The sequence below is a fragment of the Anomalospiza imberbis genome, chromosome 6 (assembly GCF_031753505.1).
Source record: "Anomalospiza imberbis isolate Cuckoo-Finch-1a 21T00152 chromosome 6, ASM3175350v1, whole genome shotgun sequence".
NCBI classification, from domain to species: Eukaryota; Metazoa; Chordata; class Aves; order Passeriformes; family Viduidae; genus Anomalospiza; species Anomalospiza imberbis.
In genome coordinates this window covers 7,168,829-7,181,261 of record NC_089686.1, presented here as the reverse complement: position 1 = coordinate 7,181,261, position 12,433 = coordinate 7,168,829, and the positions used below count along the sequence as shown (strand labels likewise).

Sequence of the window (12,433 nt, the reverse complement as noted above, 5' to 3'; positions counted from 1 at the left end):
GTTGCTACAGAATTGGTTAGTTATGTGAGCCATTGCCAGGGAGCAGAATCAGCATGAAGGGCAGCATGCCATGGGACTGCCCACCATATCAGACAGCATTTGTGATTTTCAGAGAATTTGCAGAGCTTCAAAAATAGTGCTTCACTGCCAGTAATACCTGCTGTGGCTGAGTGAACAACAGGCTCATTTTAATGACTTTTTTTCAATGTGCCTTACTTCTTATAACTTGGGGTCATTTAACCATGGTCTTTGGTGCTGTAGCTCAAGGTCTTGCCCTTGGTCCAGCATTCTCAGCTGAATACAGCAATTTTCTTGCACAAAATAGCTCTAAATAAGGAGAATGTGGTAGGAAGAATGAGGGATTTGATAATTTTGCACTTCTGCAATTGCCTGAGTTACCTTTATAGAAATGAATATTAGATACTAAGAACAGTTAGGGAGTTTGTAGTAAAATCAAAGATAGCCCCTAATCTGGGAAGCTGTATTTTATTTCTCTGCCATTACATACATCGATCCACATCTCTGTATCTACTTTAGCAAAACATGAGGCTGGTTGATAATTATTTATAACATATAGTTTTATAAACAGTTATACATGTCTGTTGTATGCTAATATACATATATATATATATATATATATATGAAAAACTTCTTGGTCCTGCCTTAACTACGGATTTGAATAGAAAGACAAGAAGCTCCTTTACGTTGTTGAAAGCTGTTGTGTTAATTGGAAAGACTGGTGTTTTCTGCTGTGTCAGCTGACTAGAAAGTCTAAATATAGCTTTCTTTTACTTTAAATGCAAGTAGAAAAAAATAGAAAGTATTAATAAATGGTATCTCTTTTAAGTATCTTTTATGCACACTGCTTGGTGATTCAGCCTACTTCTGCTTTGGCAATATCTGGTGAATAAAAAATACCACAAATAACTCAGAATCTGCTTTTGTTGGGTTTTTTTCCCACCTTGTTTTTGTCATCAGTTATATTTTCTTTAGTAGCAAGTTTTTTATGTGGAAATGTAATACTCCTAGTGTGGCTTTCTGCACTGGTAATGTTATTATAGAAATTTGGTATATGTTTTAAATGGAGCATATTTTATATAATAGGAATAAGGAACTCGATTCAGTTAAATAACCTAAAATAATTTAAAGGGGTTTGCTAGTTCCCAGTAAGAACCCTCCACAAGTCTTGAGACCTTTAATACACTCAAAATCATAACCTGATTGAATTATCTTTAGATGGAGCACTGAGTACAGCTGCGCAGATGGAAATTGTTTAAGATCTTGTCAATTAGAACAGAATGCTGACGTTCTTTTTAAATTGCTTTTAAATTTGATTTCTTAGATATTCATTAAAGTATCTGCTCAATTATCTGTGTGTTTATATTTTCTCTATATTTATATAAGCTTAAATTTATATTTATAAGCTACAAAATGTTATTTAAATGTCTTTACAACAGTTAATTGGAAAGGATAATTCAGATAATGCATGTCACAGAGTATCTGGTATTTTTGGATAGCCCAAGAAAATTTTTATTCTATTCTGCCCATAGCTTTTATCCCCTTTGCTATTTTTCTTGTTCTGTATTTCAAGGTGCCCCAGGGAAATGTGCTGCAGCTTTCTAAATAGTGAAAACAATGTGCTTGCTTTCTTTGTGGTTATGGTCTCTCCCATGCTGTAGAGATCAGGGCCGTGCAGCTCTGTAGGCAGAGCAACCTGGCACCTGGGCATCTCCTCAGCTGTCCTCTCATTCCAGTTGCCTATTTCATTCTGAGCCTTTACTTTTTGTCTTCCCTGATGGAAAATACATACCTTCTGTGCATTACATGATTTCAGAACAGTCTGCAGCCTGCTGTGCTGTTCTAGTATTTTTTGGAAGCTAACAAACCACTTCAAGATTTTCCTCTTGACCTTTGTGCATTAGTCAAGAAATGAGGCTTAGCGGAGAGTTCACTGCATTATCCAGGTGTCTTTGTAGAATATAGTCTATGCCTTGGTGGCCTTTGACTCATTTCAGGAAGGATTTGCCCAGACTGATGGTGGAAGAAATTGCTTTGTTACTTCTGTACTTCTGCATGGAACATTTTTTGGGTATTTTCATCAAGTCTCATTCCACGAATCTACATAAGATAATGTCTCATGCCCTGACTGTCTCTGCTGATATGTTGCCTTCCCTTAGTTGCTATTCTTCTGCTCTGGCAACTTCTAGCTAGCTGCCATTTGGCTAAGCATTTGGTTCTACAAATTATTTATTTCCTTCAATCCATTATTTGTGCAAATATCCTGTCTGCGCTCAGCCCGTTTCATCACACCCATGTGGCAAGCACATTTCTCTCTCTCTCAGGGTTTTTATAAAGCTGCACAGAGAGAAGTGAAAGAGAAAACAATTTCTATTTCTGCTCCTTGTTTTTCTCTTGTGGAATGTGTTTGGAGAATTGTTTACCTAGAGCGAATGCCTGGTTGGAACACGGTGGATTGTTTGGGCCTGATGGCCAATCGGATCCACCTGTGTCTGGATTCTGGAGAACAGGGTCACGAGTTGTGAGGTGAGTTAGTTAGGATAGTTAGAGAGAGTAGCATGTAGTTTTTAGTATCCTCTTTTATATAGTATATTAATAATATAATAAAGAATTCATTCAGCCTTCTGAAATAAGTCAAACATCATCATTCTTCCCATTGGGTTCACCGACATCTACAACATACCCCCATCCTTTTCAAAGTTGCAAAACCATCCTTTCTCCAAATGGTGCAGGCCTTAAGCTGGACTTGCAGCTGAGAAATACTTCCAGTTCCAAAGGGCCTGTCCCACTTGGGTGGCTCTGTGCCTGAGGTCTGTTCATCAAACCAGCGTTGCCTACTGGTCTTCTCCAGTCTCTTGGATTTCCAAGAGAAAAGGGAAAGTGTGTTCTCCAATATTCAGAACCTCTTTAATGAGAACTTCTTTAACTTTCTCCTGCATACAATATGGCTTACTGAAGTGAGTGAGAGCCATGGATAACTGAAAGATCTACATCCTAAAAATCCTGGAATACTCTGTTGGTCCTTATTCAATCAAGTTGTTCCTGACTGGCTTTAGCATTCACCCCTCCCACAGACTGACCAAAATGCTGTTTGCAGCTGCTGAAGATGTGACAGGACTGGGACCTGAAAAGCCACCTCCACCTGAGGTTCCTCTGCCACATGAGCCCGAGAGTCTGCATTCACCCAGCATCTTATTTAGCAAGACAAAGCCTTGTCAACAGTAGCTGATATTAATTCTTTGTGCCCCCACTGTCCTATTTTTAATTTGGCATATCTTTGGACCTCTTTGCTAGCTGAAGTAGAGCTATAGCTGAGTATTTTATGAATGTTATGGTTTTGGAGAAGCTTTTAGACTCTTTCCTTGGAAGCTATGCAAAAACAGGTAACAGTGATGCTACCAATAACACTGACCAAGAATTGAACAATGTTTAGATTTGTCAGAATGAATAATTAATTCAATCTGGGAATGAAAAAGGACTGCTCTTTGCAATAGAATTAGCCTTCTGCAGACAGAACTCCGCACAGGGCGTTTGCTCTTAGTTGTAGATATCTGAATTCCCTTTAGAGAAACTCCTGCTAGGTTTTTGGGGCGTGGGGAGAAAATGGTTTGAATCTTGTGAATTCCTGGCTGAGCATCCAGCTAACTTTGAGGCCCAGCTGTGCTTGTTCCTGAAGCATTTAATCTGTAACACGGCCCAGACTTTTGAGTCTTTTATTTCCTCCGTTTACATATAAAACAAAATTTACAGTCAGCTATCTTTATTTGCCTTTAAAGACCTGATTTATATCTTTTTGCTGTCAATGGGAGTTTTCCACTAGACTTTTAAAACAAGTTAACTGAGGTTCAAAACCAAACATTTTTAAACTTTATTTTTGTTTAAGAGAATAAACAAAACCCCTCAGCTGAAGTCAGTGGGGACAGAGTTAAGTCTGTGCTGAATGTCCTAGAAACTTAACGTTCAGTATTACAACATCTGGTATTAAAGGGTTTTCCTCCTTCTCCCCAAACATTTGGGTTCACATAAGGGAGGAAAATTCAGTGGGAAAAACTCTCCAATGCAGCTGCGTGCCTCTTGTGGCAGGCTCGAGAAGAGAACGCTGCGGGTACCGAATCCTGCGGAGCCACCGCAACGCCGAGGACCGCGCGCATTGCCTGGGCAGAGCCAAGAGGTACAACGAGGCGGCCACGCGGGTGAAGGAGATCCTGCTGAGCGCCGTCAGCCCTGAGCAGTTTGTGCTGACCCTGCTGGAGGCAGAGCCGCCCCACGTGCTGGTCAGCCGGCCCAGCAAACCCTTCACCGAGGCCTCCATGATGATGTCCCTGACCAAGCTGGCGGACAAAGAGCTGGTGCACATGATCGGCTGGGCCAAGAAGATTCCTGGTGAGAAATTCAGGCTTGTTCTCATTTGTTTCGGTCCATGGTTTTACCCGGCAGTGTGTCCTTCTCTGCTCTGTGGTGACAGAGCAGCACAGTAAGTGCACGGTGTAGAAGTCAAGCTTTCTGTCCTGCTCAGTAATGGAGAGTTTATTGCACTCAGTAATTAACCTGGATGTTTTTTGATTTAGACTCAGTATAACCCATAACTTGCTGTTTGGTCTTACTCAAATACTCGTTCATTTTGCTACAAAGCAGAGGTGATGTTGTAGGTAATTTCTACCTCAGCTACAAATACTTGATTAAGCTGATTTAGAGGTTCATTTAACACCAAATTCTTTCTTGAGTCCTGATAGAAGGTTTCTAGTAGTTGGTGAAAACTGAACAGTGTCCAACTCCTGGGTGTCTGCAATTGATTCATTTGACAGAGCTGCTACAGAAAAACATCAGGGGAGCTCAGTATTGATTTCAGATTTATCATGTGCACTCCTTCAAAACAAAAATCAGTAAGGGTCCTTTTGGTTGTTGGCAGCACCCAGAACAGGCACTGCAGTACGACTACCTGTGTCAGTGCCTGGAATGTCTCAAATGTCTCCATGGCATCATGGCAATGAACCATTTAACTTCTCCCAAACCAGAAATGGTGAACATTTGCAGTGTCTTCTACATTAAGTACCCGTGACTAAAACAGTCAGAATAAAAACTAAAAGTGAACTGAAAGCATGGAATAATTGGTGGACCCATAGCAGTATGGAGCTTGATCCTGAGCTTCAGATAGAGTGCACTGCTGGGGGCCAGCACTCCATGGATCCTCTCCTGGATTTTGTGCTGAAGGATTCAAGGTGTGCTGGTGTGTGCCCTGCCCTTGTCCTGGTGTGCACTGTAAAGAGCTGCTGCTGCTGGAGAACACTCATGGGAAAACATGACAGGAACCCTTCCTCCGGAAACACCGTGTGTGCACAGTGCAGGAAGCAAACTTGGAGGAGAATATTTCATTTAATCCTTAAATTAGGAATTTAGCCATCAGGGAAGCACATCCTCCTTCAGGTCTAGGTGGAGTGGCTGATGTGCTTCCAGCTCCAGCTGCTGAACACATCTCCCAGGGGCAGAGCACTCGCACACACGGTGCTGGAGGGTCCAGGTGCGGTGATTTTGGGATGTGCAGATTCCAGGCCAGCTGCTGGGGAGATGTTTGCACCCTAGAGCATCTCAAACCACGCTGGACGTCTACAAAGTGATGATAGTTTTGCTGTTAATGTGGGATGTTTAAAAACTGAGAGCCCAAATCCTTTAGACTCATTTTTTGTAGCTTAAGGAACTCCAAAAATAACTGTGAAGTAAGTAACCATAAGGGGTTAAATGGTATCTATTGTTATAATTTCTTGTCTAATCATAAAAATGTGATTAAAAGGTGCTATTTCAGAGGACTCCACTTAGTTATGTTTATCTGGTAGGAAGTGAACTGTGAAGGAAAATCAGTCTTAGAAAATTATCTCGTTTTAACCAGTATTTCAGTGGGAAAAAACCCCCAACTTTTTCCATTTTCTGATTATTATTAATTTCTATTTTTTAACTCTGAGACTTTTATTTTTTTTGGAAAAACAAGCCCAGAAACCCAAACCTTCCACCAGTTAAGATTTTTTTTTTTCCCTACAAAATCAGTTTCCAAACCAACTTGAATTTTGACATCGGTCACTTTTAGTTTATTTTCAACATATGTCAGAAAGAAAACCTTTTTCTTGGCAGTAAGAAAACTGTATGAAAAAAACCCATTGACGCAATCAAACCCCTTCAAAACAGTTCTTGGGAATGCTGACACTTTGTGTCTCTGTTTTTTCTGATCACTCCTGTTACAGAGAACAGAAAAAAAGAGCACTTCAGAGTAATGCCAAAAATAGATGTGATGTTTAACGTGCACCCAATCGCAAGTGGCACTGCCATATTACATGGCAGTTGGACCATTAACTTCAATGAGGATTGATTTTTTTTTTTTGTTTGTTTGTTTTTTGTTTTTCTTTAAAAAGCTGTGATGACTAAAGCTCAGGTAATGGAATTTTATTTTTTCAAAAACCCTTGCCTGAAGGTAATCATGACCATCCCTGCCTGGTTCCTGGAGGTGATGTCTTAGGAAAAAATAGAGAGTTCTTGACTAATGGCCCAGTGAGCAGTAATTTTACTTTCTGAAAAGATGAATATTTGCTTTGTGTGCCTAGGTTTGAAGTCCATTCATCTCAAGTTATTATTGGATATTATTTTGACACTCACTGGAGGTGAAAAAAAAGTTCCTTATTGTATTAACAGTAATTTTTTGCCTAAATAGGAAAAAAACATGTTTACATTTTGTGAAATTTTCATGTTTAATATTTAATGACAGTCTTTTGTTATGAATTTTACTCTGTGGCTGTATTTTTGTTCTGGACTTTCAGCCTAATGGAGTATATTGTTTTGTTTCTCAGTAAAATAGAAGCTGACATCTGGATTTTTTTTCCTTCTGAATTCCAAATATTTTAATTCTTGGTTGTCATGCAGCAGAACACAGCTTCTATAGTTGCCTTTTGCTTTGCTAACCTAGTCTAAAAGAGTTTACATGGTTCATTGCTGAACCTGTATTGCAAATCGATACGATGTCACAATATTGAAATTTGGATTCATTCTGCATCCCAGTGTGTTACTGACCAGAGCAGTGTGTCTTTTCCTAGTTTTTACACATCCAGAACAAGTTTTTTTTGTCTTCTCTGTCTTAGCAATTTATAATTAAATGATAAGGAATAGACCCAACAATCTAAGGGATGTGTAATACAGAGAAAAATTATTAGTTTAATGTAGTCTGGAGGAAATTAAGTGGGGCTCCTGAGGCTGCAGTGAAAGCTGGGGTGGTTGTTTGCTGTCTTCTGCACCTTTGGAACATGAGATTGTTAGGAAGAAGAGAATTAGAGTCCTTCTAACAGCTGTGCTCAATGGCCACTGATAATGCGAGTTTAGCAGATGATATCCATGATAAATGTGGATTTTCAAGAACCTGTAGATTGAACCCTGGGACTTGGTCTGACATCTCACTCAACTGAGAGTTTTTAAACCTGATAATTCATAATTCCTTGTTTATGCTAGAGAAATCAGTACATGGCAGTGTAAATGTTTATTTAAATTTACTCTGAAATGTCTTTGGGCTGTTGTTTCCCAGGAAACTGGAACTGTCAGTTTTGTACTATTTCACACTTCTGTGAATATTTTCCTAAAAGCAGTTTTAAATGACGAGGGTGTGTGGCAGATAATCTGTTGTTGGCTGTGTGTTCTGTAGTAAATTCTGTGACGATGGAACCCAGGAGGGAAGGTAGCACTCCTAGGTTCCTGTTTACCCTTCCTATAAAACCAGAGGCAAGGCTGTACCAGCTTTGAAAAGCAGCACGTTCAGTGATGATAAAAGTGAGCTTTGCCCAGTTCATGTCAGCCCCTGGCTGTCACTGACTGTCTTCCAGCTGAGTAGTGTAATAATATTAAAATGCATTAAGCATTTGTATAAATTAGTGACAGAGAGATTCTTTGGCAGCCCTAATGTCCTGTGTGTGTTTTAAGACCTCAACAACCAGGGAGAACTTCAGGAAACCAGTCTGCCATGGCCAGGCTGTACGGATTTGTCACCATGCAGTGTCAGAGGTGCCAGCTCATCTGGAAGTGGAGCACCTTTGCCAAGGGCCTGAGCTCAAGAAGCTCAGCTTTGAAAACTGTGGCCTGATCTTGTTTTTGATCACTGAGCAGCTCTTCATCATATCTGTGTTTTCCTCCTTGATTGAACTATCTGTTTTCCCATCAATGTTTTGAAAATTTACACTTCTGATCTTTTGGTTTGGAGTGTATGAATTTTATTTCTCCTATTTTTTTGTTTGACTTCTAGGCATTATTTTTTCCCCAGTCATCTTTTTTTTTTTTTTTTGCAGGGGAAGAGAAAAGGTGGGCTGTGACTGCATCTGCCTTCTGGCTGTGCTGCAGTGTTATCTGAGGCCTTGCTAAAAGTTCTGGAGAGAAACGAGTCATAGAATCACGGAATGAGTAGGGTTGGAAGGGACTTTAAAGATCACCTTGTTCCAACCCCCTGACATGTGCAGGGGCACCTTCCCCACCTTCCCCTAGACCAGGCTGCTCAGAGCCCCATCCCGCCTGGCCCTAAACACTCCCAGGAATGGGGCATCCACAGCTTTTCTGGGCAATCTGTGCCGGTGCCTCACCCTCACAATATTTCTTCAAACATCTCTCCTCTTTTAGGATGAGAACATAAAGCAGGTGCCTCTGCAGTCATTTGAGTTTCACCAGCTGTATGGGACTAATTGCACTAAAACACCACTCTGCTTTATTCCAAATATTTTGTAGATGATGATAGTTGCCAATATTTTGGTTCCTATTTGAAATGGCAGCCTGCCACTTTGGATGTCAGTGCTTCCTTATCATCATATAGTTCTTTCTGGCTTTTTTTGTTTCTCATATGCTCATTTTTCTTTATAAAAACAGAGTATTTAACAAGTTGATTTATTTTATGCTATTTGCATCACTTTAGGCTTCATTGATCTCAGCCTCTATGACCAAGTAAGGCTCTTGGAGAGCTGCTGGATGGAAGTTCTGATGATTGGTTTGATGTGGAGATCGATCGACCATCCTGGGAAACTGATTTTTGCACCAGACCTTGTATTAGACAGGTAAGAGGAATGAATTTCTTGTAGCATGTTTGAAGGTGGGGTGAATTGGAAGAGGAAGAGGATTAAACATGGCAGACGTTAATAATATTTCATCTAACAATATCATTTACTTGCAGTTGTAGCAATCATGTCCTAAGGTTCCACGTCCTTACAGGGGCTTAAGGAATGCTAAGCTGTAAAAGCATTGTTGAACTTGCAAATTCCTGACCTCCTGTAGCACTGAGAGTGAAGTTTCTCTGCATTTTTTTCACATCTTTTGGTGGTTTTGTTCCCTTTGATCCAGGTCTCTAGATGCTGAAACTGTCCATACAGCGACACAAGGCATTGCATTGTCCATTTGTCCCTACATTCCTCATTAAAAATAAGATATATTTTAATTATTATTTTAATTTTCATTTTAATTATTTATTTAATTATAGGCAATAATTTAATTATTTTAAATAGGTTCCTGCCTGTTTTGTTCCTGCCATTACAGCAGACTTTATAGTCAGCTATAATAGTGAACATTGGAGCACTAGCTGAGGGGGATTTAAAGACCCCTACCTTGCTGTTGTTTACTAAGAATACTTTTTCAAGGTACAGCAGGGTGTTTTCAAATTTAAAGATTATTTCTCCATAGCATCATGTACCAGGAAGGAAGAATATGGATTAGTAAGGATGTTTTTTTGCAGAACCCTAGAAGGATTTGACCTGAGCTTCACATTGGTAAAAAGTCCGGGAAGCAATCTGCTCTCTTGGGTAGTTTTAAAATATCTTTTAGGTTTTCAGCCTGGGAGAATTCAGATTTGCACCAGTTCTGTGACTTGCAATCAATAATTATCATTGTAGATATAGACAGGCAAAATAGGCTAATAAGAAAAAAAATATAAAACAGAGGAAATAAATATTATTTGCTCATATAAAGTTCAATGCAAGGACATGCTGCATTGTTCAGTGCAATGACCAGAAATCGATGAAAATGTACTATGCATTTAATTGCTCAAGAGTTAATATATGCTGAATATAGTAAGAATATTTGATGCATTTCTTCATTTCCTCAAGACATGGCAGAGTGTGAGCTTACAAGTGTCTGGCTATGCTGTAATTTTATTCAGGACATCCTTATATGAACCTGGTCTGTAACTTGATTGTTTTTATCTTAGTTGAACTTAGAATCCCAGAATGGTTTGGGTTGGAAGGACCTTAAAGATCATCTCATTCCACCACCCTGCCATGGGCAGTGGCACCTTCCACCAGACCAGCTTGCTCAGAGCCCCATCCAGCCTGAACATTTCCAGGGACGGGGCATCCACAGCTCCTCTGGGCAGCCTGTGCCAGGGCCTCAGCATCCTCACAGTCAAGAATTCCTTCCTAATCTCTAATCTAAACCTACTCTCTTTCCATTTGAAGCCATTCCCTCTTGTCCTGTCCCTCCAGGCCCTTGTCCAAAGCCCCTCTCCAGCTCTCTTGGAGCCCTTTTAGACACTGGAAGGGGCTCTGAGGTTTCCCTGGAGCCGTCAGATACCTTTCCTACATAATCTTTGCAGACAGTATTTCTCTGGAACCTCTGTCCTTGTTTTGAATCTGGCAGCTGTCTGTCCTTCTCTAAAGCTTAATAATCTTCTTTGCTATGAGAAACACGGGAAACTGGGCAATAAAAATACTTTTTGCAGGCAGAACCTCCTGCTCTAGGTGGTGGTACCTGCGTGTTCCTACCTCCAGCCTGAAGGATCAGCATCTTTCTTTTGGGATCCAGTAAATTTATTTTATTCTCCTGCACTGCTGTGCTTAAATCTGTCTCATCTTAGAAACATTACAGAGAAAAAAAATCTCCCGTTACAAAGATGATAAGGAGCCTCCCTTTGAATACTGTTGTTGTAGAGCTTAATCACTTTTTTAGTCCAGTACATCTCAAACAAAACTAACAAAAAAACTGGAACAACAACTTCAGTAGTTTGAGATTTGCCACTGCTGAATTTTAAACAAATGGGAATGACTTGTTTGGGGTGTTTTTTCAGATCTGAAAATAGAATCACTTCCCACCAAAACCCCACATACCTTTCCATACCTGCCCAGAAAAAAGTGTCAGGAGACAGGGACAAGAGTTGTTTTATTCTTTAAAAATGTCTTGTTATTCCAGGCAACTTATTTTAGGAAGTCTTTCTTTTTTACCAAGTCCTGAGGCCTCCATTAGGTACAAACATTATTATTGGTTGTAGGTAACTCCTTATGAAACAAATATGGAAAATTATTCAAAGTGGTACTGTGCCCTGCACTACAGGATTTCAAACTGATTATCCAGAATTATACAGACTGAGAGGATACAGAAATATGATCACACTTATGGCCAATCCTGCTTGCACTTTAATGAGAAAATCAGTTTCTTATAAATGCTGACCTTTCATACCAGTGTAATTTTCAATTTGGATTTCATGATAGAACCTTTGAAATTCTCCCAAAGATGAGATAAGATAGACCTTCTGCAGCCTTCTTCATGCTTTGACTTTTATTTGTCTGAGTCAGTTCCTTAATTCTACTTTTTTTGGTAACATGTTGAATGTGTTTCCATAGGGATGAGGGGAAATGTGTTGAGGGAATTTTGGAGATCTTTGATATGCTCCTGGCCATGACCTCGAGGTTCCGAGAGCTGAAACTGCAGCACAAGGAGTATCTGTGTGTCAAGGCAATGATCCTCCTCAATTCCAGTGAGTATGTGCTTGGCTCTAATACTCACCAAACTGCACCTTTCATTTTGAGGGTGGATGGGAGATCAGGCTAAAAAAACCCAAATGTCAAATGATAAAAAACTGTTGGAAGAGAATAATAGGAAAGGACTTGTCTCTGATAGATTGCAAAGATTTTTTCTCGGGAAACTTCTAAGCTGTATAATTTGCTGTATTTAGGAGCTATGTCCTGTTCTAAGAACTGCATGAAAGACCCCAAATTCTGATAGCTTCTCACAAGGTGAGGCTCATGGCTGAAGCTGTGGATCTGGGAATTTGGATGGGAAATTTTGCTCCTATCTCTGTGAATCCCAGTCATGTGTAAAGTTGCTGTACAGTCCTCCAAACCTGTCCTTAATTCTAGTAATTCTAGTAATACTAGTTACTCAACTGAGTGATGATTAATGGGGCTTAAATGTTCCTATTTAATGGTAATGAGTTGGTTAGAAATGATTGGAAGTACTCAACAGTTCTGCAGGATGTTTCAGGACAGGAGTTTTGCTTTGCAGTCTCTCACACTAGGTGTGTTTTTGCTAGTTTAGGGTAGCCTGCAGGAAAAATTATTTTTCTCCCCAGAACATTTCATAGTCAATATTGACAAAAAAAAAAATCCCACAACAAAATAGCCGCTAAGCTATTTACATCTAC

General features: G+C 39.8%; 1 protein-coding gene across 5 annotated transcripts in view; it reads left to right on the top strand.

Annotated features, from left to right (window-relative positions):
• ESR2 (estrogen receptor 2) overlaps window positions 1-12,433 on the top strand; it is a 44,680-nt gene that overhangs the window by 27,415 nt on the left and 4,832 nt on the right. For 4 of the 5 annotated variants that reach the window (XM_068192178.1, XM_068192180.1, XM_068192177.1 and 1 more), the window contains exons 5-7: window positions 4,102-4,401; window positions 8,945-9,083; window positions 11,634-11,767. In XM_068192178.1, coding sequence (XP_068048279.1) covers window positions 4,102-4,401; window positions 8,945-9,083; window positions 11,634-11,767 — 573 coding nt within the window. The remainder of the gene's footprint in view (window positions 1-4,101; window positions 4,402-8,944; window positions 9,084-11,633; window positions 11,768-12,433) is intronic. The other variant, XM_068192181.1, reaches the window with a different exon arrangement.